Source organism: Gossypium hirsutum, chromosome D08, assembly GCF_007990345.1.
Source record: "Gossypium hirsutum isolate 1008001.06 chromosome D08, Gossypium_hirsutum_v2.1, whole genome shotgun sequence".
NCBI lineage: Eukaryota > Viridiplantae > Streptophyta > Magnoliopsida > Malvales > Malvaceae > Gossypium > Gossypium hirsutum.
The window spans coordinates 64,300,173-64,327,253 of NC_053444.1; the positions used below are offsets into that span (position 1 = coordinate 64,300,173).

The following is a 27,081-nucleotide window of genomic DNA, read 5'->3' on the forward strand; positions in this document are numbered from 1 at the left end:
ATTGTAATAATTAGGGGAACTTGAGTTGAAGCACGTTTAATTACATCTTTTCTTCCGATTTAAGGGTGTAAGAGTATAAAAAAAAATCCAAATTATATGTCAACGAACTAAAACAATTCAGACTAACAATTGAGTAACTAGACTAAAACTCACACATGGCAATAACTCATGGTACAACTAGAAGACCCATACAATTAATTACTCATGGTAGATCCCGAAACTATGTACTCAAGACTTAGGACTTCCACCTTAAACAAGTAAATTATTATAGATGGCAATTTAGATTGCAGATTCAGATATATGATCCAAATTTTGCAAATTAAAATAATATTCGGATGTTAAAATCACTATCTATTACTTTGGATAGACCCTCTCGGATATCCATTATCAAAGCTAGCCTTCAACTCTATTTAATTTTTTCACAAACTAATAAATATCAATAAAAATATTTTTTAAAATTAAAATATTTAATTAATAATAAATTTAATAAATTTAAATATGTTTTAAAATATCAAAAAAATATAATCTTATTCAACATTTTATTCTCATCTCATGTAGCTTTTCTTAAATTTTTTTTTTGTATCCGTAAACCTAATTAAACAATGAGATAGAATCATCAAGATTTCTAGATTTGTGATTATCCCTTTTATTATTTGATCAACTCAATTAGTTAAATTATTTTGAGCAAAAAATTAACTAATATTTTTATAATTAAAATAAATATTATAATATGAATTTATTTTGTAATGTGACATAATTATCTTTAGTATATATTATATTATAAAAATAGTATACATACACTTTTAAGAACATATAATATATCAATATTGTTATATAATTAAATTGTAAATGTATAATAATTATTATAACATTATAATATTATAATATGCGTTCTTCTATTAATGATATGCAACCTGAACCTTAAACATGTAACTAATTTTATGATATACTATAATATATTAACATTATATAATTAAGGTAGATTAGTTATGTACATTATAATAACATAACTGTAAGCAGAGGCGATTCTAGGGGGGCTGGCATGGGTCTCGGTCCCCCTAAAATGAAAAATTACCATTTAGGCCCTTTAAATTTTTTTAAAATTTTAAATTAGTAAAGGTAAAATTGTACTTTGGCCCCTCCTAAAATTATAAAAATTTGATTTAATCCTTTAAAAATTATAAAGATATAGACTATAAAAAAAATTAAAATTTCATTTGGCCCCCCAAAAATTGTTCGGGCTTCGCCCCTGTATATAAGGTTACATATCAAATTCCACTTGTCATGTTTGGCTAGAATTAACATCGCCATATGTCAAATTCTATCGAATTGGCCAAAGAGCCTTCTCGAGGATCCTCTTCACCAATAAAGAAGTCAAGCAAAAAGAAATAAACAAGAGTGCTTTATCTGAAATTAGGATTGACTGGTACAAAAATTATTTTCGGTGGGAGTGACTATAGACAATTAGTTACATGTTTAAGATTTAGGTAACACATCATTAATAGAAGAATGCACATTACAATCTCATAATGTTATAATATTTATTTTACATTCATAATTTAATTATATAACAAATGATATGTTATATGTTCTTAAAAGAGTATGTATACTATTTTTTATAATATAATATGACCTATATATAATTATTTCACCTTACAAAATAAATTCATATCATAAATTTTATTTTAATTATATAAATATTAATTAATTTTTTTAAAAAATTAACTAATTGAATTTATCAAATAATAAAATGGATAATAAAAAATCTAGAAATCCTAATGGCTCAATCTTATTTTTCATATAGATTTATGAATATAAAAAAATAAGTTTTAAAAGAAGTTACAAATTTAAGAGAATAAAATGTTAAATAAAATATATTTTTTATAACTTTTTAAAATATATTTAAATTTATTATTAATTATTTTATTTAATTTTAGAATATCTTTGTTGGTATTTATATGTTATTTATTAGTTTGTATAAATTTTTATCAAAGTTGAAGACTAGCATTAAAAGTTAAAGCATAATTTTAGTTCTTAAAGGTTATGTGTTCAAATTTGGTTGGAACTACAAATCTAAATATTTTGTAACCAATGTAGAGTCAGATATCCAATAAATAATATTTTAACTCGAATTTGGATAGTAATATTCGTACAGCTTATGGATTCAGATCTAGATAATTCAAAAAATGTAGATATCTGACCCATTGTCATTCCTATAAATTATTCCATCAAGTTTATCATATTTTTATTTTGTTTTTTAAAAAATTCAAATATGTATGGTATTTATGTTCTTCAACTTAGAATTTAGTCACATTGTCAACAAAATTTCAATATGTTCAGCTTAATTTTTTTAATTTATCTCGATTAAATTTATTCAATAGCCTCGATTCAAATTTTATTTCACTCAACTTGATTCGAACAAAATTTAAATCAAGTTAAAATGATAAAATAAAAAATTATCAGTTCGACTGACTCAAAACGCTTACCTTTAGACTTTTTTTTTAATACAAATGCCTATGAACTATCCATAGTCTCCATAACCCTCAAATAGGAGAATAAATACGCTTTAAGGCACCCAATACTACATTCTCCTGCATAAATAACAATATTAATACGAATCGAGTTAGGAATCAATCTATTTCGAAATCTTAAATTGCCCCTGGATTTAGGGTAAGTTTAGATGGATGGTGCGTTCAACTGCGATTAGTGTAAAAACAGCGATGACGGTGAGATTAAATACTATAACGTGAGACAAAAAGGAAACTAAATACACCGCACCACACCACAACCAATCACCCATCCAAATCCACCCTTAATTTTATTATATAATAAAGATTCAGTTTCAATATATATATATATTATATGACCGTTCTCTTTTCACGTTTTGCATTCATCTTTCTCTGTTTCTGTCGCTCCCGCCAAAAAGCCCTGCTCTGTCTACCATTTTCCTGAATCCCCCAAAGAACAAGGAGTATGGCTCCAAAACGCAGCTCACACAATGCGTTGCGCCGTTCTTCACGAACTGAAGTCCCTCCACACCTGCAACCGGGTTCAGAGGTTCTTGGTAGACCGCCACTATCATCAAGCTCGCTACTCCAAAAAGCGCCAACAAATACATTGCCCAATACACTCACCTCTTCGAAGATGAGGCCGGGGAAAAAGCCTTGAGGGAGACCTTCCACGCTTTCGATATAGGTCCTCCCGCCCCTCGAGAAACAACAAGAAAGTTCAAATTCGGTGAAGAGGTGGATGCTTTTCACAATGATGGTTGGTGGGAAGGGGAGATTACTAAAGAACTGGAGAACGGGAACTTTCATGGTTACTTTAAAAGGTCAAAGGAGCAGTTAGAATTTAGAGAAGATAAAATGAGGCTTCATAGAGAGTGGCTTAATGGGTCTTGGGTACCGCCATTGGAGGAAGCCGAGCAAGTTCAAGAGGTAAACTCTATTGTTTCTTTGGGTTTCTTTTAAAGTGCAAGAAATTGGATCATGATTCGTTCGTGTATGTGTTATCATGCGAGTTCTATTTTAATTATGTCTTTTCTTGGTTGTAAGTGGAGTAGCCGCAGTAATACTAATGTGGTTGATCATTGCGAAGCATGAAGCAGGTGTGTGATCATTGGAGGGTTTCTTTTTATGCTTTTTGGCTAGTATTACAACTTCTGCTGGTGACTACTTCGGTAAGTAATCATAGGCAGTGTTTTTCGACTATAATTACCTTATAAGCAACTTGAACTGAGTAGAACATTACTAAAATATCATTAATATGGATGACCCTACATTTACCAGAATAGTTAAACTAGCCTAAACTTTTCTGTGAAGGATTAGTGATACATTACTTACGATTTTCTAATACAAATTTGTGTCGCATTTATGTTTGTTCCATGATTTAGTTGAAATTTTACTTTTTATGGCAGCCATCGTTGCAAATTGCAATGGACTCAAATTAATCATTTAGTTAGGTGCTGAAAGCATTAAAATAGAGTTATCTATCTACGATCATACAAATAACTGAATAAGTGAGTATTGCTATGGATTTATATTTGATACTTTGTCATTGTATAAATTTATATGGTGATAACCAATCAAATGCTACCAATTCATTAAAAACCCTCAAAAAAAAATACAGGAAATTAAACTCTTTAACCCTTCAACTAAAATTGGCAATGCACTATTCCTATACATTAACAATGAATTAAATATAAATCTTATTATTGTTATTATCGCCTTTAATATTCTGTTCTGTCGTCGTTGGAGTCAGAGCCTTGAGGCCCCTACCTGCATATTCACCTCTGGCCTGGGCTGATGTTTGTTAAGCAATTAAGGGATCCATTTAAGGCGGTGAGTGAGTATCACGTTTTAGCCTTTCCTGTTTATGCCTTCATGGTGCTGTCGCTTTCACCAAATAATATTACATGAGCCTCACATTGTTTGGTTTATGGATTCCAATAGCAAAGGTTAATATCTTAAGAAGTCCAAGAATTGCAGCAATAGTAGTAGTCAATTATTTATTCTCTTTGATTTAAGTCATAAAGAGGAAACACATTACTAGTTTTTGCGACATACAAGTATAGGTATCTCAGCCTCAGGCAAGGTCGTACCTGAAATATAATATGGTCCATGCAATTTGACTTGCAATGCGATGCAACATTAGTGTTCTGAATGTAAACTAACATGCTGTTATTTTTTATTGATTGCTGCTATTGATGATATTAATAGAAGAGGCTTGTTAAAAGATAGCAAGTCCAAAAACAACCCCGCAGATGGATGGAATTTGGAAATTTAATTCTAGTCTCACTACTCTAGACCTCTTTCACTGCTTCCACAGCAGCAGGCTTCACATTATCCTTTTCTTCTTTCTTGTCCTTAACAGCACCCTTAACTTCACCTTCAACCTCAAACGCTGATACAGGGAAAGTTCTGAACAGCCCAGCAGGTGTCTTGAAAGTGATATTCCCAGTTGGTGGATCATCAACATAGATATCACTGAGTGTGATCCAAACCAGAAGCTCCTTGGTCTTCACCCCAGTGAGCTTCTTGATCTTGTTTTTCTCAACCACAGCTGTGACCTCAGTTGCATAGGAAACAAGCTTACCAATCTTGTCAAACTTGTGGGTTATGCTCTTCTTTTGTTTCAGCCACACGAAACCAGTGTCCTTCACATACCCACATTCTTCAATGTCTTTGAGGGGCAAAAGTCCACTGGGCATGCCCATTTCCTCCAGCAGAAACTTTGATTTCTCTTGACATATCTCATCTCCATGGTAAATTTCTGAAGCGCTGCCTTTGATCTCTTCAGTCACTAGAGACATCTTTTTTTTCTAAAACTTGGAATTGATGCTGAGGCCAAGGGAGAGTGGCGTTGATATAGTAGTGAAGCTATTTATCCACCCTTGTGGGAGGGGAAATATTTCCATAATGCCATTGTAGCATGCACATGCACATACCAAGGCTGGGGTTTGGGTGTAGCCAGCCTCCTTTTAGGTGAAGTAACAACACAACAGGTAGGCGAGTAATTTGGTGAAGAGACTAGGGCATGAGATTGTACCTAGCCACCTTTATTAGCATTTATGATACAGTTGGACGTTTATTGTAGGGTGATGATAAGGGTAAGGGACCGGTGGGGGTGTTTTAAAAGAAAAAGGGTGTTGACAAAATGCCATTGTGACAGTAGTTTAGGTGGGAGGGGGAATCCATTATTGATGTGATAAACAGATGAACCACAAACAGATGGGATTTTTATACTTTCATAACTCAATTCTTGGTTTCTTACTCTCTTTTCTTCTTTTATAATTGAAACATATAGTCCAATACTGATTTCTAAAAGTAAAAAATGAAACGAGAGACTACATCATCATCCTACAAACACTTTGAAAGCAGATAACTGTAGCTAGTTTCTATAATTAATTTACTACCTCTGAATTAGGGGAAGGAGCAGCCCTTAATATTTTGCTGATCTGCCACTGTGAGTCAGAGCCTACTAGTTATGGGAATGCAATGCATGGTGGCCAGAGATGGGAGGTCCACCAGGCCCCCCTTGCCTGTCCTTGCTTTGTAGAAAACAGGTCATTGTATTGAATACAAAGAGTAAGGCCGGTTTCATCTTCACCCAAATCCCCCCAAGTGTATTTCCATGTCATCTTCACCCAAATGAAAAACGGCCTATCCTCCCTTTACATTGAGCCTGCAGTCATCAACTGGTCGGAGTTTGCAGCTTTTATATTGATATTATGGCCCATTTCACAGCTGTAACTGTTTTGGAAAGGATTCATCATGCTTGATCTCATTTGGCATTGGTCATGAAAGAAGCAATAGTTCCCATATTCCATAAGCAAAAAAAAGGTAAAATCATCATGGAGGTCCCTGTATTAAGAGTTAGATTGCATTTTGTCTCTTTTATTCAAAAAATGGGTAAAAATTTGACCTTTTATATTAGATCAAAAAAACAAACAGATACTATTACGATCTATTTTTATTATTAAAAATTTGGTCTCCGTATGCCGGCATAAGGTATACGTGACACTGACATGTATTCCTGTCTGGTTATTGCATCAATATATAAAAATTAATCTATTCATTTTAAGTAGAAAAAGATAAAAATATAATTTGACTTTTAGTACAAAACTTATATAACACATTTACTACAAAAATGCATTGCTCACCGCTAGACCTATCCATAGGTCGCTGCAAAAATATGTAATTCATAATGTAAATTTGATTTGAGTATGTTTTGTAAAATTGATTTCAAAGTTTGTTTTAAGAGACATCATAATTTTTTTTCTTATTATTACCAACAGAGGGGAAGATAGGGGCAAACAGTGGTCCTATCTCTCCTAAAATGGAAAACTATATTTTTAACTCTAGAAAATTTATAAAATTTTATGTTAATAAATGTTAAAATTAGAATTTAACTCTCCTAAAATGATAAAATTTTAATTTAATCATTTCAAAAATTAAAAAAATATATAATGAAATTATATTTTAATTCTCATAAAAATATGTAACTCAATCTCGACCCAAAAAAAATTTTAGTTTCGCCCTTGATTACCAATAGAAGTGGACCTAGTTGTCTATTTTTTGGTACTTGATTACCAATATATAAAAACTAGTAATATTGGGCGGCTATGCGGCGCTGAAATTTTTGATCTTTTTATAATTAAAATTGATATAATTACTAAATGGACGTGAAAGTTTTTATATTGGAATTAAAGTAACTATATAGTATTTAATGCACTCTAATTATTTTTAAATTTTTTCAAAAATCAATTAAATTTCTACTTTTTTTACTTATTTGAATACTTAAAATTTTAAAATGTATCAAAAAAATTTTCAAACTTTTTCAAAAAAAGAAATTAAGCCCCCACTTCTTTTTTGCACTCAATTGGATACTCAAACTTTTAAAATGCATCCAAATGACTTTCAAACTTTTTCAAAATAAAAGCAATTAAGTCCATGCTTTTATTAAAAATTAGAAAAAAAAAATTATAAAAATTAAAATCAATAAAAGCTATAAATATTATTAAATTTTAATAAAAAATTCAAATATTAAAATTTTATTAAAATTTAGAAAAAATATATAAATCGTAAATTTTTTTTATAAAATTATCATACCAAAAGAAGTATTTTATAATTTTTCTATAAATTTTATTATTTTTTATTTTTTATCATTTTTCGCCACATGTCACATTGTGTTGCGACACGTGATGACTTTAATTGAAAAAAACTAGGCGTCGTTAATTTTTTTATGATTTTTATAAAAAATATATTTTTTAATAAAATTTAAATTTTTATATTTCATTAAAATTTAATTTTTTTTTTCTAAATTTTAATATTTTTTTTATAGTTTTTCTATTTTTTAATAAGAGTATGGCCATATTTGTTTTTTTGAAAAATTTTGATGGTCTTTTTGATGCATTTTGAAAGTTCAAGTACCCAATTGAATGGAAAAAAAGCAGGGGTTTAATTGTTTTTCTTTGAAGAAGTTTGAGAGACTTTTCAATGCATTTTGAAAGTTCAAGTGCTCAATGGAGTGCAAAGAGAAAAAAAGAGGGGCTTAATTGCTTTTTTTGAAAAAGTTTGAGGACTTTTTACACCCTACATATTGAGATAGAGGATAAAAATATAAGTAATTGAAAATTTTAGAGTAAAATGTGGAATATAATTAGTTAGGCATTGACTTATTGCATACCATCATCAAAATTAATCATATTTATATAGAATTATTATTGTGTAATGAAGAGCAAAAATTAAAATTTAAAAAACATTCACACATACCCTTTGACAAATAAAAACAATGCTTTTCTCATTTTTTTCAAAAGAAATTATAAATTTATGGTAGATTTGTATAGAGGCCACAAATGAACTGAAATACTTAATGCCTAATATTTCTACAAAAAAGGAATGAATTTTTTGAATATAAAGAGTTTAAATTGGCTTTATAATATAAATTGATATTTCATTAAAAATATCCATTGCCCTTGGCCTTGATTGCAGTATACTTTTAAATGACTTTTTATGTACATAACTTACCAAATAAATTGACCTATAAAATCTATTTAAGACCTCTAAAAATTATTGTTAAAAATATAGATTATTGAGGGGTCGATAAATAGGAATCTTTTACATTCCAAATATAGACTTGCCCCCCTCAGTGCCATTGGTATATAAGAAAACCATCAACGCTACTTCCAGATTTGACCACAACCACAAGGAATATTTTTCCTATGTAAATATAGAAATACAAATCAAAGTTTAAACCCTTTCAACACATTCCAAAATAAACCAAAACCAGACACAGCAAAAGCCTATGCGCCAGAACAAAAACCCTGACCCCTTGGCACCCACCCACCAAATTGCAAAAACATAAAAACAGTCTTTTAAAAATTTCATTGCGACCAATGTAGTAGACCTACAAAACTATGGCCCCAATCCCAAACTAAAAACACTTCAACCAAATTTGAAGCCACCAGGTGGAACACTTGGCTGCTGGTTCACTCCAAAATTAAAGCCTTGCTGATTTTCATTCCCACCATCTTGGATATTCTGTTCATCTTCCTCCTCTTCAGCCCAGTATCTCTCCAAGATCTTCACAGCCTTCTCGTATATCTCATGGTTGTCATGAGTTTGCAGGTTTTCAATTTTATCCAACCCATCGCACTCATCTATCATTTGTGCATATAGATTGATTCCACCGTTCATTCCCATTTCCTTATCAGCCTCACCAACCTTCAGAATGTTCTCAAGCCCCTCCAGGCACACCGTCACAATTCGTGGATCTGGACAGATTAGTAGGTCACAGAGTGGCTTAATGCAACCTTGGCTCACAAGGAATCTGCAAAATAACACATCATATGAGGTTTCCCGCATTCAGGCACATTCTGTCTCACATGCATATGATTCAATCAATATAGTTAACAACCATTATCATGTAAGGTTACTCAAATGAGGACCGGATTTTCAGTGCATATTACCACTACAGCATGACCAAAACCTAATATATGATGGAAGAAACTGGAAGAAAGAATAAAGACAATGGCTGCATTCATTACCCTGTTAACTAACTAATTTAGTTGAGAATGCTGACAACTCCTGTACCCATTGATATTTGAGTACATGTGTGCACTATGATGCTGATATTGCATTTGGACAATATCAGCAGATATTCTCAAGTGATTCCATGCATGAAGGGTTGCAATGCAGGATTATCAGATCCAAAGAGGAAAAACTGAAATGTAAACAGAAAAGGCAGAGGACATACTGAATCTGCTCATGAGATCCTCCAGAGGTGGCATTCGAGATGGCCCATGCAGCCTCCTTCTTAATGTCAAACTCCGCAAGTTGAAGAAGGTGTACAAGAGGAAGAATAATATTGGCCTCAATAACTGCCTGTGCCACAGAAAATCAACAAAAGTATCAATAACACCACAAGTGCCTCTAATATGTCAATGCCCCGAAACTAGTATCAACTTAAGTCACAGTCAAAATAAGCAATGCTTCAGTTGCTTGTCAACTAAAATTTATTGACACCTCAGAATTATCAGCAACACATGACACGCCATCTTAGGCAGCCAAACAAGATGATTGAATTATTATACCTTTCAGGCCATTGCACAAATTGAGCCAATAAATCTTCATAAAAGAGGGCAGATAGAGAAACTATACCTGTATTTGAGCTTTATTCCCAGCTGTTATATTGGAGATTGTCCAGCAGGCTTCTTTCTTGATACTTTTTTTGTGATTTTGTACAAGAAGTTGATAGAGATGAGGGAGCACCTTGTTGTCAATCACAAACTGAAAAATATACCTAGAGTTATTGAAGCTTTTAAAGGAAAGAAAGAAACAACTTCACAACAATTCTTTTGTATAATACAACAAAAGAGCTTTGAATAACTGATTCTATTTTAAAAGAATATGTAGTTAGTTTACTATATCCTTACACTCACAATAAAGTTGATTGATGGCAATCCAAATGCAACAAGAATGTGAGTGCAATAAACAACATAAATGATGCCAAGACTGCTGTGAACATGAATAAATGCACTTTATACCTGAGTCTGATTGTCATCACCAGTGACAATGTTTCCCACAGTCCGAAGAGCAGGTATAAGAACTGTCGGCGATGGATGACTGGCATGATTGAATTTTGGTCAGCACCGGTAGTCAAAATATTAGAACAAGAATAACCCACAAAGTATACAGAGATAAAAACCCTGTGATAAAAGCAAAAACTATTGGCGGTAGCTGAAATGGAGAGGGTGCATGAGATCCACGCTAAAAAAGTACTTAGAAAAGGATTGCAACCTAAGGTTGTTAACATTCCAGTATTTCTAGAGTACTCATAAGCTTACCCAAGAAGTTCCACCAGTCGTGGGCAGACCCCAGCTTCAATGACAGCCTGGATTTTGTCATTTGGGCCATCTGAAAGATAAGATAGTGCCCAGCAAGCATCCGTGAGAACTTCTTCATCATTTAAGTAAATAAGTTCCCGTAGAACTGGTAAAGCAGGCTTCACCTGAAAAGAACACAAGATTGTTGTCATAACCCATAAGCTCTATAAGTTACCAAAATAAATTGCTAAAAACAATAATAAGTTAACTGTGAAAACTTCTATTATTATGATATCCACAGAAGCCTCTACAATCTCTACCTGCTCAAATGGTGTCGGCGGCTTGCCACGGCAGAAATTAGATAATGTCCAAGTAGCATTCCTCAGCATGGATAATTTAGAGCGCTCATTTAACTGAGCCAACAATGGCATAAGTGCACCATTACCAAGAACTAGATCTCTACAACTTGGTGAATCTCCAGCAACATTACCCAAAGCCCATACAGCCTAAACAGAATGTATAGGAAACGAGGATAGGAAACACATCAGTTGCTGGTGCTAAAAATGACTATCAGAACATGTGCACATAGATCAAAGGTAAATATACTACTCTGGCGGGTAAAGCACATGCAGAAAATGTAATAGTTAAAACTAAAACATTAATGATATAAGTTACTTGGGATGTAGGAGATTTTTGTTTTTCTAACAGGTACAGCAGATAAAAATGAGTTATTGAAACAAAAATGGACCTGCTCGCGAACATCATCACTAGCAGAGCTAAGCAGCTGAACAAACATTGGAACAGCACCATGTTCAATAACAACCCGTGTGTGCTCAGATGTACCAGAGGCAACATTGGTCAAAGCCCAGGCAGCCTCAAACTAAAATCAAAGGGAAGTAGTCTCAGTAATGATAGGATCTCTTATACAAATTATTTCAATTTAAACAAAAGACACACAAGACATCATACTTGCAATTGAGGTACATCTTGTCTTCCAAGAAACTCCACAAATCGAGGGACAACTCCAGCTTTGATTACTTCATCAATTGGAGGACTGCGCTCTACAAGTAAAGCAGATGAAAGTCAACAACGTAGATGGACATATTACTTAATAAAAGATCTGTTAAGAATATGAATTAGAAAATGGAACTTACCTATAGATAACAGCTTCCTAAACTGAGTTGTGGCTTCTAATTGTGAGGCAGGATCTTCCGACCACACCCCTTGTACCATCAAAGGGATACTTTCCAACTGTTAGATATCATCACAAGTAATATGTTCAGGATCCAAATAATGAAAAGCCTAAACTGGGAGGATCAAAACCATAACAAAATCCTCTCCCACACTTTCTCTACATTCGGGCAGATGTGATGGTTAGATAACCTAACTCAAGAACAGTATGTCAAAACACATTTAACCTTTACCAAATCTCAACTCTGCCTGATGAAAACACTAAATTTTCCCCTCAACCACATCCATTTTATCAAGCAACAAAACCAATCAACAAACGGTTATTGGAACAAAACACTCCTGCCATAGAAAAGCTAATAGATCATAGAAAATTAGAATATTGTAATCCTAAATAAACAACCCTAAACCTCCACTTTTCCCTTTTCTGTCAATTAAAACAAACATGTATTTCATCAAACCCTTCACTCAAAAGACTAAATCTCAAATACTTGAAACAAGAGGGAAAATTTGCAGCAGACATAAAAGAAGTTTTCTTTTTTTTTGGCTTGTTTTAAATAAAAAAGCCCCTTCCTTTATCAAAATACTTGTACCACAGAAAAATATTAGGAAGGAAGAAAAACAAATCAAGTGAGTTTAAAGATCTCCATTGAGTTAAGAACCCAAATCTTGATGAAATCTTCTTCATTTTTCTAACATAAGTTAATAATGGAATATCCTTCCTTTCCGATCGTAAGAATAAACAACTGCAATCGAATAATAACAGCAATGATAACAAAAGCTAAGTAACAAGCAACAACTCAGTAGCCTCAAGATCCCAAAATTCCCCATAAACAAATCCAATCCAATCCAAACCCATCAATCGAAACACCCAAAAGAAAAAGAAAAAGGGTACCCTTTTCTCAATAGCGGCAGCATTTTGGACAGCATCGAGCAAAGGCTGCTGAGACTGAAGAAGAAGGCCTTCTCTACGCTTTTTAAGGAGATTGTCTTCGCGCTTGTTCTTCCTGATCTCAACCAAATTGTCCTCTCTCCTCCGCCTGGCTTCGTCCGCGTCCACCCCCGTCTTGTAACTCTTCTTCCGCACCTCAGTTCGGCTACCTGGTCGAAGCGACATTCTCTTCTTTTCTGAATCCCTGTCTTGATGTGTTTGTAGAATAAATGAAAAGGGGATCGATTCGTGGGTGAAGGTACAGAGGGTAGACACAGATTGTGAAGTAGAAAATCGATTGCTACTTTTCCCTTTTTATATATACTACATTTTATTGCTCTAATACTTAACTACATTTTGACAAACTCAGCGACTCACTGAGTTGAGTCGACCAACAAAATACTAACTTTAAAAAGGTTAAAAAAATTTATAAGTCCCTGTACTTTTTAAAATTTTAGAATTTGGTTCCTATACTTTTATTTCCATGAATTTAATTCTTCTACTTTTCATATTTTAAATTTCAGGTCCAATTATTAACACTGATATTTATTTCGTTAAATTTGTTGGTGTGACATTTTGAAATAAAAAAAAACTCATTTGACAACTATGTAATTAAAAAAAAAGTAACATTATAATAAACCTAAATTCAACAAAAAAATTAACAAGGTTAATAGCTAGACTTGAATTTTAAAATCCGAAAAGTAGAGTACTAAATTCTTGAAAATAAAAATATAAGAACTAAATTTTAAATTTTTGAAGAATATAGGAACTTATAGTATATTTTAACCTTTAAAAATTTGTTATGCGAGTGATATGGACCATTATTTTTAAGTTAAAATATTCCATAAGTCCATGTATCCTTCTTAAATTTAGAATTTAATCCCTATACTTTTTTATATTTCAAATTTAAGTTCAATCGTTAACATTTTTAAAATTATTTTGTTAAATTCAAGCTTATTACAGCGTCATTTTTCAAGTCAAATTGCTATCAAGTGAGTGTTTTTTTATTTGAAAATATTCCACCAGCCAATTTAACAAAAAAATGACAGGATTAATAATTGGACATAAACTTTAAATTTTAAAAAGTAGAAGAACTAAATTCTTAAGAATAAAAATATATAGATTAAATTCTAAATTTATTAAGAGTATAAGGACCTATAGTATATTTTAACTTTCTTTTCAAAGGAAAATAATATACCATGCATTTAGCCCAAATGAAAAAAAAAACCCTCCAGGTTTAGGGTTCATAATTATCAAAGACGGCCCAAAATATATGGAGTACGTAGAAGCTTCAAAGTTTAATGCCTACCTTCACAAGTTCACGCCCACCAACCCTAACTTAATAACTTCTGTACCACTAATTACAACATTTCTGTACCACTAATTACAACATGCCTGGAAGTTATGTGGAAAATTTTCATGTACTCTTTTTTTTTATTAAAAAAATAGATAAATTTGTCCAATACATTAGATTAAAGAGTAAATTAATATTTCTATTAAAAAATTCATCCATTTATACTGCTAAAAATTTGTCCCTACATGCCGACATGAGATATATATAGCATGTCACATATTACTATCCAGTTATTTTGTCAACAAAATCAATTTTTAACAATATAAATAGATGAAATTTTAATAGAAAAAAATTAATTTACTCTTTAATCTGATGTACGGGGATTATTTTACCTATTTTTTTAAGTAAATGAAACAGAATATAATCTAATTTCTAATACAAAAACTTTACAAACTCAAATTGAGTAAAACAACCAATGATCTCTAAGCTTAGCGTGAGTGAGAACATAAGCTGCTGACAAGAGTATGGGCAAAAGAAAAGTGCTAGTAAGAGGACAAGAGCGTTAAGAATGCTAAAAGGGTTTATTACAATGCTGAAGCTCGTGCTCAAATGTGGGGTGGGTTGACTTGCTCCCCATTACATCACTTAATCAAGCGGTCCATGTTGATCCTAGCCTAAAATATATAGTCTAAGGCGATTTGTGTATAGTATGTAAGCTAAGGACTCTCCTAGGTGCTTCCAAAAGCTTCCACGGGCATCAAGGCAAGGGATGTGCCTCCCAAACCTTCTGAACTATGACCTTGTTTGGTACTCGGTTGTGCCGCATGTGGGTCGGACAATCCCTCTTATCCCTGTTGCGGGAATCCAGCCCAAAGTGGATGATCGAATTGGACCCTCATGTGCGAGAACCTCGAGAAATTGGGATGATCATGTGATATAATGGGGGTGGGCTAATATATAAATACCTTTTAATACGTTAATAATTAATGTTAAATAGATTATGAGACATCCATTTATTATATGGTGTTGATGTTAATTTTTATGTTAAAAAAATGTGTAACATGTTAATCATTTATTTAATTTAAATGAGAAGTATTATTACCCAAATTCAGGTTCTTCTACACTGGTAATAATATTAATGTCAACCTTAAACTCTATTTCAATATTGAAATTTATTAAGATTTTTTTAATGCAATTTATTAAATAATTATCTTTTGCGTCAGATGGCAGCATATAAAATGTACCACATAAACTCTGTATTTTTTTTCTCTCTATAATCTCATATTATTATAGTAATATAAGGCTAATTCAATATTTTATTTGATAAAAATAATGTCTCAAATTGTTATAATATTGTAATATACAATTTCCTAAATTAAACATAAATTAAAAAAAAAGTGTTCATGGAATCCATTAATTTAATACTTATGAAATTTATTTATAATAAATGTTTTAAATGTTTCAAAAAAGTTTTTTACTTTTTTTTAAAACTCAAACCTATAAACAATCATTAATATAATAAAATATAATTAGTATAAAAATCCTTATAATTAAAAAATCTAATTAGTATAAATTATAACATGATAAAGTTACTTTTTTCTTTGTTTTTCAAATTTGATATTATAATTTTAGATAAGTAAAAAGACAGCTTTAAATTTTGATAGGAAATTGGCTAGGTACATTTTAAGTTTTAAGATAATTTTTTTTTAATTTTAAATTTGAAATATATTTTTTAAAAATTAAAATTAAAATTAAATATATTAAAAATATTTAAAGGCTAAATAAAGAGATGAGATTTTATTTTCAAATAAGTCAAAAGATCATTTTAAAATTTGAAATTAAATTTTTGAAATTAAATTTATTTAAACGTTAAATAAAGAGTTGATGTTTTAAAATGAAAATTTATATATTTATTTAATTTTAAATTCAAAATACATATTTTTTAAAAGTAAAGTTAAAAATAAATAAATTGAAAGTATTTAAAAGTTAAATAAAGAATCGAGATTTTAAAACTTAAAATTTAAATTTTCTTTAAAATACTTTCTTTTTCTAATAAAAATATATTTAAATTTAAAATTCTTATCCCACATGTCATTTAAATTATTAAATAAATAATAATGTTAATAGACAATCATGAATTTTGAACCTAAAAAAACTTGACACTTTCAAATGTAAAACTTTGGGGTTATAATCTAAATAACACTTTATGAATAACTAAAAATTATAGAAATTATTTTTTTTTAAAACTACAAAAATTAAATAGCAAAAATAAAAATATATCACTTGTCATAACTGATGCATTTATACCTTATTCTATTATAATATTAATTTGTACACTCGTGTGATGCACTTTAATTATTTATATAAACATTTCAAAACATTTAATAGTACAACAAACATTTTAAAAATCTTTAGTACGATTTTCGCTTTTTTAAATATGTTTTTCATTTAACATTCAATATATTTAATATAAATAAAAAATAAAAAATTATTGTTTAATCAAAATATAAGAAATAAATATCATTTTGAATTAGTTTAAAATAATTTAAAAGAAATTTAATTTAATGATCAAACTAAATTTAAATTTAAAATAATTAGAAATATTTAAATTTTAAATAATAACTAGAAAACTCTCCTTCTTTTTTTTTAACATGTGTTGCAAGAATATTCAAATTATTAAAAACATTATTAGATACATGTCTATATTAAGAAATTTATTTTTTAACAAAATTACTTTCATTTCCGTAAAGAAACACTAATATATATCATATTTATAATTTAAAATTTTTACCTTTGCAATGCTAATTAAAATTATGCAAATGAGTTTTTCAAAAAAATGTGTAAAATAATTCAAGTTTAAAATCTATTTAAAATAAATTAATTAATTAAAAGCATTTTATTTTATGATTTAAAATTTTAAAAATTATTTATTTTAAAATTTTAAAATTATAGAAAAATAAACATATGTTTTATTTAAAATTGTTAATAAATAAAAATGGAAAAAAATTAAGAAGTATTATACTAAAATTCCATCTTAATAAATCTTAAAATTGCTAATATTCAAAATTTTTTTATTAATATCCATGTTATTGTCACATATAATTCATTTGATTATATTGAAAGCTGTCAACTTTTCAATCTATAGCTCAAACAGAAGTCTTATTATTTGTGAAATTCTTAGATGAATTCTTAAGTCACATAAAATTTTATTGAATTTTTTTATAAAACTTTATATTTATTTTAGATTGAAAAGATTTATAAACTAAATCTTTTTATTACTTAGACTCAATAATATTTTCAATAAAATTTATTGAAAATTTAAGTTTTTTTTTCCAATAGTTTTTTCATTTTATTTATGTTAGGTTTTATTTGAATTTTGATTTAGATTTACATTTTTGAGGTTTTTTTTATTACCTATTTGGGCTATATTTTATGGGTTTGGGCTAATAAAAATAACATATTGATTCAATCGATTTTTTAAATTAGTTTAGTCGGTTTGATTTCATGCTTCAATAGCAGTTCCAAGTGGTTCGTTCAAAATGCAATTTAATTCAACCGATTTGATTTCATGTTTCAATAGCAATTTCAAGTGGTTCGCTTAAAACTCAATTTAATGTCATTGCTCAAACAGATACACCTACCAGTTCTTGATTCCAACAATATTGATAGACACTATTTTATTCATACCATGAAAAAAATTGTAATTTTGTTGCTACAAAAGAAAACAAATTAAAATATGTTGTTAGTCCCTGAACTAGTATAGAATTTGAGATTTAGTCATGTACTTTAAAAAGTTAAAAATTCAATTCTATTAATTTTCATTTCAAAAATTCTAGCCCAATCATTATCATTATTAATAATTTATGTCAAAACTTATCAATTTTATCATGTTTATTTTTTATCAATCATATGAGGACGGTCTAATCAAAATCCTATTTTGACTAATTTTAACAGAAAATATTTAACAATATTAATAATTAGATTGAATTTTTTAAATAAAAAATAAAACTTTTATTTAGTAATTTATTTTTCAACGTGTGGAACAAGAAAATAGGGTGTAAGGATTTAGGTAGAAAAAGCTATAGTTTCATTTTCTCATTTCTAAAACCATAATTATGAGAATTAATTGGTGATTGAATTCCATTACATCATATTAGACAGACACCGGTTGTCTTGGGTCAAAATAAAATGGCTTATTCCATTAATGCATTATAATCACGCGCCAAACCTATTAATTACCAAATTAAGACATGTATGACTTTTTTTTTTTTGTTTGTTTTAGGTTCTAACTTGAAAGTTTTTGGTAGATAATGGGAGTTACTTTTTACAAGAAATGAAAAGCGACTCCCTTAATAATCGGAGGGAAAGTTACGTGTAGGATAAAATTATTTGTGTTTAGGGCAGTAATTAACTTATGTAATGTAAAAAGAAAACTGTTGTTGTTGCTTGTTTTGTCGTATTTTGGTCTCTACAATTTAGACTCATTATTCCAAAGATAAATATTTATATTTTATTTCTTTGCTTTTTAGCATAGAAAACTTAAAAGACAACTTACTGAATTAAATAATTGTGTAAAAAACAAGCTTATTCACGGATGATATTATATTGCTCCACCAACAACATTTGCATTACTTACTCTAAAATTTAAACTAGTTTATTGGCCAGAAGATGTACGACATGCCTCCCTAACAAAGTTTACATGAAAATTTTCATGTGTTAAAATTAAAAAGTTATTTTAAGGCCATCTCACTAGATTCATCACTGAATATTATATAGTTATAGTGGGTTAAATTCTCTTATTGTTTTTGCTTTTTATTTTAAATTTATTAAATTAAAATTTCAATTAGTACCGGCATTTATCTAGTTGAAATATATGATTCACTTTTAATTAAAATATCCAACCCCCAATTTATAAGTAGGGAAAGAGAACCAAATGCTATCTCCCATTTCATGCAAAAGCAGCAAAACATTGTATCGGTAATCATCCGCATTGCTATTTATTTAACACGCTTCATATCTGAATTTATATTGGTGCTTTTTTTTTTAATCTAATATTTGCATTTCATAAAAATTATATATATTGGTATCTAAAAGTAATAGTTTTAATTTGTTAGTGTTTAACTCTCATCCCCACCTTCATTTTAAAATTATAGTAGTTCAATAAAAATATATTAAAATAATATAATAATTAATATAAATTAAAACAAAATATAAAGAAAATTCGTTCACGGGTAAGAAAATCTAGTTTGATTAAAGAAAAAAGTGTTGTAATTGGGTAGGTAAAGTAAAGGGGAAGCAGTTGCGTATAAAAACTAAAAACACTGACTAAGATGCGAAATACCTTGACCACCTCATCCTTTCATGTTTCAACAATCCTTTCACATGCATGCACTGCACGCCATTTCTTGATGAAATCCAATCTTTGTTTGCTGATTGCTTAACCATCCATTTCATGATTTATGTGAAAATGGATATATGTAAAAAAAAAAGGGAAATCCCATAATTAATACTGTCAAAATTAAGAAAGATGACCTGTGGCTTTAGCTTCATGCATGGCTGATGGCTGATGTCAAAATTAAGAAAATGAACTGTAGCTTTAAGTCTTTGGTAGTCGGAATTAATTGAGGGGTTAGACATAATTATAGGCTTGGACCCTGTCCAAGTCTCTAACATCTGATTGAGAAATATCATCTAGACTAATCCTGATGTCATTTCTGATTTCGCCACTTGTGAGCCTCTTTTACATTCAAATTAATCTAGCCTAATCTCATTTGTGTGTATAAGACCTCTTCATTGTTGAAAAATTTTGTCAAAAACTATGGCTGGAAAACCATTCAACTTCAAATTTTTTCTCTTCATGCAAAAAGTCCTGTTCACCAGAACTTGGAATAAAATATACATTCAGAGAAAAGCTAACAGCAGCCCGCATGCATCCCAACCCCATTTCAACAAATACCCTTTCCTTGGAAAAGGACAAGGAACACTTTTAAACAAAGCATTGATGTTTCATATGGAGGGGGCACTGTTGAAATCTTCTTCAGTCTTCCCTTACTTCTTGCTCGTAGCCTTTGAAGCTGGAGGGCCATTAAGAGCTTTCACCCTGCTTCTTTTGTACCCTATCATTTGTTTGGTCGGTAAAGAATGGGGGCTAAAGATTATGGTGTTTGTTTGCTTTGTGGGATTGAAGGAAGCAAGTTTTAGTGTTGGGAGAACGGTGTTGCCCAAGTTCTTGTTAGAGGATGTTGGGAATGAAGGCTTTGATATGGTAATGAAATGCGGTGGCACAAAAATAGCAGTCACCGATATGCCTAGAGTTATGGTGGATTGCTTCTTGACAGACTATTTGAGGATTGAGTATGTTATAGGCAGAGAGTTGAAGGTGGTTTGTGGGCATTTTATAGGCTTGATGGAGGACAAAAAGACAAGCAGTGGTTCCATGGAACTTGAAAAGGTTCCTAGGGAAGGGAAAATGGATTCACCTGTTATTGGCATAAGTTGCTTCAACAACTCTCTTCATCACCAACTCTTTTCTTGTTGTGAGGTTTGCCATTAATTTTGCTTGTTTTTGCTACTTTTTTTTTTCTAACAACAAAAAAGTAATTATGTTATTGTTGGTATCATTCAGGTTGTTTACATGGTAAGTGAAGCTGACAAGAAGAATTGGCAAACGCTTCCTAGGGAGAAATATCCAAGACCATTGATTTTCCATGATGGAAGACTAGCCTTAAGGCCAACACCTATTGCTACTTAGTTCATCTTCATGTGGATTCCCTTCGGGATTTTTCTACTCCTTGTTAGAGCCACAGTCTTCTTCCTGTTACCATACAAGTTGTCTATACTATTTTTACACTTCACAGGTTTGAGAGGCACCTTAATTATCCCCGACGACTGCCGTGTCTCAAATGAGCTAAAACAATTAAGTAAAGAAGGTGGTCTGCTCTATGTATGCAACCACAGAACTCTGCTCGATCCGGTCTACCTTTCAATGGGTCTAGTTCAAGTTCGACCTCCGAGTCTCAGCCTAGCTCTAGTCACATACAGTTTAAGTCGGGTTACGGAGCTGTTTGCGCCGATTAGGACAGTGCGATTAATAAGAAACAGGGAGAAAGACTCAAAGATGATAGAAAAACAACTACAACAAGGTGATCTAGTTATTTGTCCTGAAGGAACCACATGCAGGGAACCATATTTACTGAGGTTTAGTCCTTTATTCGCAGAGAAAACCGACCACATAGTTCCGGTTGCCATAGATTTCCATGTGAGCATGTTCTACGGAACAACGGCCGGCGGGTATAAATCCTTAGACCCCGTGTTCTTGCTCATGAACCCAACATCTCACTGCTCTCTTGCTATTCTAGAGAAGCTACCGAGATCATACACATGTAAAGGAGGGAAATCAAAGTTTGAGGTAGCCAATCATGTGCAGGCACTGATTGGGAAAGCCTTGAATTTTGAGTGTACATCTTTAACAAGAAAGGATAAGTACATGATATTGGCAGGTAATGAAGGAATAGTGTAGCTCTAGTATATACGATCAGGCCATGAATATACCATTACCATAAACTCAAAACAAAAGTTTGCTGCTTCATTAGTGTGTGTGTTGAGTATTGTAGGAAAGAGACATGGGAGCATTGGGGTGGTTGGGGAATTTAATATAGCTGATGATCTGTAATTTGGTTTTCTGTCTATTACGGAAAGATGATTATGATAAATATAAAAAAAAATTTCTAAACCATGAATTGAATTGAACTTGTTGATTTTAGTGTCAGTTTGGCCTACTGCAAAATGGATAGAGGAAGAGTCATGGGCCTAGCGGAAGGTTTCAGATTACTTTTGTCGGTTATAAAGGAACTTGGTAATTAATGTCAAATTTTAACATATGATGTAAAAAGTAATAAATTAGTTTAACATATGCAATCTGGATAGCTTCCATAAATGAGTTTTAAATGTGTTTAATGATTGATAAAAATGTACATGCTCTTCCAAAGGTAGTAGGGTTGGTTATGGATATAATAGAATATGCCATCTCCTATCTTGTCATGTCGGGTGGGACTGGGAAGGAGTTGATTGAGCAACACAGGTTTTCAAAAGGAATAATGCAAAAGAAGAGGTTGCAGCAAAATAAAAATAAAAAATCAACCACTACATTGACTTCGGATTTAATGAACTAACAAAGTTTTTAAAATAGAATTCAAGGATTACAATCTCGATTTTAAAATCCATGACCTAAACAGTTAACAAAAGTTTGACACTTCTGTTAAAACTACCATAACCACAGGAATAATAAATTTGTTTATACTCTTCACTTTCACTACCTATGCTCATCTTAGTTCATTCACATGATTTCAATACAATTAGTCATTCTAGTTTCAACACATCCTAGCGAAGAATCTTCCTTCTTGTATTCAAAAACTAGACGTCTCACCTATGGTGGTCAGTTCTACACAGGCTCTCATCATATAGGTCGGTGAGCACCGTTTCGATGCTAAACCGGAACAACCAACACCCTTTTTCGCATCGGTGAAAATTTTGATTGTACGATCACACTGGCTCGTTTCAATAAATTTTGGTGACACTAGCTGGTGTGCACCGTTCTAGTACCAAACCGAAACAACCAACAACCTTTTCCACAATGGTGAAAATTTTAGTCCTTACCAATTGTGCCGACTCGTTTTGATCAATTCTGATTACATTGACCAAAACATGGTCATAAAATTAATAATTGTTTACGATTACGTTAAAAACTTAACTGGAATGGGAGCAATCAAAAAAGATTTTTTTATGCTTTCACATTTAAAATATAATAAAAAAGCGTATTCACCCTATTATTAAAGAAAAAATCTCCACTCATCTATCTACTTCTTTTATAGAAAAAAAAAAGAAATAAACTAAATCCTTAAAAATTTATATTGAAAGATGCATTTTTTAAAATTTTTTCTAGAAAAATAATTTATAAATCAATCAACGAGATAATAAGCAAAAGAGCGATAAAGCAAGGAGTACATTCAAGCCAAACCAATAAATTCCGATAAATAAATTATTTTTTCATATTATTCTCGAAAAACCGATTTACTCTTTAAATAAAAAATTAAAATTATCAATTGAAAATTAGAAAAATAGCAAAATTGATTTTGCCATTTTCCTAATTTTCAAAACTGCATGTTGCCTTCAATCATAGTCGATTTAATTAATATATTTCACTATTTTATTTTTAAAAAAAACTAAATCTATTTTTCATAAAATTATTTCTCTCCGCTACCAAAAATCTATGTTTTGATAAATAATCTAAAAGGGTCAAAATCTGTGTTGACAAATAATAAAAAAGGAGTGTTAGATTGATAAATTTTTTATGTTATATTTGGAAAAAAAACCCCTATGAAAACTATGTATAGAAAATAAATTAATAAAATTAAATTATATATTTTGAATTTAAGTAAATTTGGAGTAAATTTTACTTAACTTCCTCAAACCGTGACTTATATTTTAAATTGATCCCTAAACTTTAAAATATTCAAATCAGATCCCTTAATTTTGGAGATTAAATCAATCAAGCCCTTTTGCTACTAAAACAATTAATTTCACCTTAAATGACACTTTAGATCTTATTTGGCATAATTTAAAATTTAAAAAAAAACCTTAAAGAAATGTTAAAAGTAGAAAAATAAAATCTTGCATCGAGTAAATTGCACCAAAGTTTTGCTGTTTTGCCTTTTCTTTTTCTCCTAAGTTTTTTTGGGTTAACTTTAGGGTTTAAATTTTTTAAATTTTAAATTATGCCATATAGGATACGCGATTTGTCGCTTAGTAGTGAAATTAATGGTTTTAGAATAGAAAGGACTTGATTGATGTAACCTCCAAATTTTTGGGATGTAATTGGAATGCTTGAAAGTTTAGAGACCAATTTATAATCTGATCCATAGTTTGGGGATGTTTGGTGCAATTTACTCTTAAATTTTATAGTTTTTTTCTAAATAATTAAAATTTATGTTAAATATGATCCAAGTCCATATAATCTTCATAATTTGAAATTTAATCCCTCTACTTGTATTTCCAAGAATTTAGTTTTCTTTTTAGATTTCAAAATTCAGGTCCAATTATTTACTCAAACTAAAATTTTCTATTAATTTTGTTAATTTTATATTTTAAAATAAAATAAATACTCATAATTTAGCCATGAAAAAAATTCACAATTGAATTTGCATTTTTAAAATAAAAAATAGAAGGATTAAATTCATTAAAATAAAAGTACAAGATTAAATTTCAAATGTACAAAGATTACAAGGACTTGAAGCACATTTTAACCTAAATTTTATAATTCGCCTAAAGAAAACCTAACAGCTTTAATCAACCCCAACAATTTGTTCGCTGCTAGACAGAAAACCTAACAGCTTAGCCTTTTGTCTGCAAAATCAATCCTAAGGATGGCATTGATGCAATTTCTAAACCACACAAGAACAATTCCTATTTCAAATCCATATGGATTCTCGAGATTCTTCTCCAAGTCCAGCCCTTTTATTGGTAAGATCTTCTCTTTATATCGTAAATCTTGCAAGAACATTAACAATGAAACATTCCCATGCTTCTGTTTGTTTCCTGAGAAAGTTATATGATAAATTTCTGTGTTTAACCTGTTAGTTTTATGGGTTTTGCTTCTCTTGGCGTTTTTTATTTGGCTGCTTGGTTAATTGTTGAGAGGAAGTTTTTATTTTTCAGGATTTACTGAACTTGGATGAATAGCTAAATGATGCTAATTTTAATCGGTTTGTTCTTTTTAATCCTTTTACTGTCAAGAAAATGCGTGAAAAGAAAGATAAAAGAGAGGAATATGGGCCTTTTAATTCATTTTCTTTAGGTTGTCATTAGGATCCTCAAGTTATGTTAGTTTAAAATAGCTACTACATAGACCTTAATATGAACTTTTTCCATTTTCAACTCTACAAAGGTTTTTGCTCCCTAATGTTTTAAGGAAAATTTGCCAACAGTAATTCTATTTTACTTGTCATTTCTGTTTTTATATTTGTAATCCTAAATTGGTGAAAAATGGATTTGAGAAGTGATCTTATTATATTGCAGTGAAAGTTGGAATTCCAGAATTTCTGAATGGTGTAGGGCATGGGGTTGAAACTCACGTAGCAAAGCTGGAATCTGAGATTGGTGACTTTCAGAAACTGCTCGTCACCCGCACTCTTAAGCTCAAGAAGATTGGAATTCCCTGCAAACATGTAATAATTCCCAACTCGCTCTCTAAACACAAATTTTCTTTGATAAGCATGCCAATTTCAAGCAACTGTTTGAACCCCTATTCATTGTACCTTTATGCGGTTATTATTTGATTATCCAGTTATGCAGTATCATTAATAGAATAATAGCTTATGTACATGTTTCTGTTACTGCTCCGACAATCTCCTAAACTATAGTATCCTAGCATGGTGCTTATCAAACTGGAGATTGCAGCTAGCCAAACTATTAATGATACTGTTCTTACATTGCAGCTAGCCAAACCAGTTTGAGCAGTTTGTTTGCATGCACCACCTTACGATCTAACAAAGCTTATGCTGAAAGATACAGACTCTTACGAATGGTTTGAAATATTAGGATAGAATAGAACGGAAATAAAGTTGTCAGAATGGTTTAGCATCAGTAAATCCTCATTGTCTGATAGCAATTTCTTTTAATTTTGTATCATAAAGTTTGAGAAGTTTCCTGCTTCTTTGTTTTAAAAAGGGGGGGGGGGAGGCCTTTTAATGGGATTTAGAGAAGATGCTTTTAGTGGTAGTTTTTGATAATGTGCTGGTTTATCATGAACTTTGATACCCTCACTAAGCTTATTTTATTATGGAAGCTTTGTTTTTTTAGAAGCTTTGTTTTTTTGGGTGTAAAACCCTTTGCTATTATCATTTAGTTTTTACCAGGACTGAGTGAGTCATTGATTGGTTTTTGATTTTGGTGTGGCAGAGGAAGCTGATACTGAAATATGCCCACAAATATAGGCTGGGTTTGTGGAGGCCGAGAGCTGAGCCAGTGAAGGTGTGATTAATAAGTTCAATCCTTTGGGAGCTATGCTAAGATGGTGATGTTATTGTACCAGAGAATGGCTTTAGGCCTCTATTTGCAATCATTGGTCACCTTACTCCTTGTTTCAATGGACATGAATTTAGTGGTTTAGGTTCAAAAAAGGGGAGAAAAAAAGGATATCCAATGGATGGCACATTGAATTTAGTGAAGCAAAATGGACTTGCTTGATGTGGTCATTTTATTTCTTCTTTTACCATACACCCGCAATTAGTGTTTTCATATTTTCTTGATCGTATTAATATTCAACCCTTCACCTCTCATTGCTGATTCATTTTGAAATCCATCAGTATCATCTTCGTTGCTTGGTGTCACCACTTTCCATATCAACAACTAAATCCTCTTCTTCTTCAATCTTATATTTCATCTATATTAGCGTACCAAATCGTTTTATGAAACTCGATCCACTTGTCTAACATTGTCTCGTGTTGAACATAGCATGCCTTCGAATCAAGGAATTTAGCTCCCAAATGCACCTATCATCCAACGAAGCCTTAGCGTTAAGGGTCACAACTCGCAATTTAAGCCACCAAAGATCCACGTCAACAGAGATGCAAGAGATTTTTGAGAGTTGCGGGTCAAACTCTTCTGTGACAAGGAATCTTAATTAGGCCCCAAGCCAAGAATGAGGCCAAAGATTTCACTTCACATGTGGACAAACTGCCAAGAAACTGTTTTAACATGTACATATATGTGTATATATATATCCTTTAGCCAAGTTTTAGGGGCGTCAACCCTGTGTACCTTTTGACAAACTCAGAACCGATTCAT

At 31.0% G+C, this 27,081-nt stretch overlaps 3 protein-coding genes and 1 pseudogene across 5 annotated transcripts; 2 read left to right on the top strand and 2 right to left on the bottom strand.

Moving 5' to 3' along the window:
• Positions 1–4,664: 4,664 nt before the first annotated feature.
• Positions 4,665–5,740, bottom strand: LOC107933815 (uncharacterized). Its single transcript, XM_016866102.2, has one exon. It carries the CDS (start codon positions 5,309–5,311, stop codon positions 4,802–4,804), a length of 510 nt encoding a protein of 169 aa, XP_016721591.1. The 5' UTR covers positions 5,312–5,740; the 3' UTR covers positions 4,665–4,801.
• A 2,951-nt stretch (positions 5,741–8,691) lies between these two features.
• On the bottom strand, positions 8,692–13,328 carry LOC107933801 (importin subunit alpha-4). The gene is made up of 10 exons (XM_041098823.1): positions 12,909–13,328; positions 11,980–12,076; positions 11,795–11,886; positions 11,574–11,705; positions 11,146–11,331; positions 10,847–11,010; positions 10,547–10,625; positions 10,161–10,289; positions 9,757–9,884; positions 8,692–9,330 (listed from the first exon to the last, which is right to left on the bottom strand). Exons 1-10 carry the CDS (start codon positions 13,128–13,130, stop codon positions 8,946–8,948), a joined length of 1,614 nt encoding a protein of 537 aa, XP_040954757.1. The 5' UTR covers positions 13,131–13,328; the 3' UTR covers positions 8,692–8,945.
• Positions 13,329–19,977: 6,649 nt separating this feature from the next.
• Positions 19,978–21,973, top strand: LOC107933769 (probable glycerol-3-phosphate acyltransferase 3; annotated as a pseudogene).
• A 2,552-nt stretch (positions 21,974–24,525) lies between these two features.
• On the top strand, positions 24,526–26,489 carry LOC107933751 (uncharacterized). 3 transcript variants are annotated; one of them, XM_016866036.2, is made up of 3 exons: positions 24,526–24,756; positions 25,312–25,460; positions 26,194–26,489. In XM_016866036.2, exons 1-3 carry the CDS (start codon positions 24,660–24,662, stop codon positions 26,269–26,271), a joined length of 324 nt encoding a protein of 107 aa, XP_016721525.1. In that variant the 5' UTR covers positions 24,526–24,659; the 3' UTR covers positions 26,272–26,489. The 3 variants fall into 3 exon arrangements, with proteins under 3 accessions (XP_016721525.1, XP_016721526.1, XP_016721527.1); XM_016866037.2 differs by having other exon boundaries at positions 24,576–24,756; positions 25,731–26,489; XM_016866038.2 differs by lacking the exon at positions 24,526–24,756 and adding an exon at positions 24,797–24,998.
• The last annotated feature ends 592 nt before the right edge of the window (positions 26,490–27,081 follow it).

Bases quoted from the DNA above. Each gene is read 5' to 3' on its own strand.
- LOC107933815 (XM_016866102.2), bottom strand. From the start codon at position 5,311: ATGTCTCTAGTGACTGAAGAGATCAAAGGCAGCGCTTCAGAAATTTAC.
- LOC107933801 (XM_041098823.1), bottom strand. From the start codon at position 13,130: ATGTCGCTTCGACCAGGTAGCCGAACTGAGGTGCGGAAGAAGAGTTAC. The intron at 11,887-11,979 runs GTAAGTTCCATT...CTTTACTTGTAG, and splicing joins TAGGAAGCTGTTATCTATAG to AGCGCAGTCCTCCAATTGAT. The intron at 11,706-11,794 runs GTATGATGTCTT...CTTTGATTTTAG, and splicing joins AAGATGTACCTCAATTGCAA to TTTGAGGCTGCCTGGGCTTT.
- LOC107933751 (XM_016866036.2), top strand. From the start codon at position 24,660: ATGGCATTGATGCAATTTCTAAACCACACAAGAACAATTCCTATTTCA. The intron at 24,757-25,311 runs GTAAGATCTTCT...ATTATATTGCAG, and splicing joins CAAGTCCAGCCCTTTTATTG to TGAAAGTTGGAATTCCAGAA. The intron at 25,461-26,193 runs GTAATAATTCCC...TTGGTGTGGCAG, and splicing joins TTGGAATTCCCTGCAAACAT to AGGAAGCTGATACTGAAATA.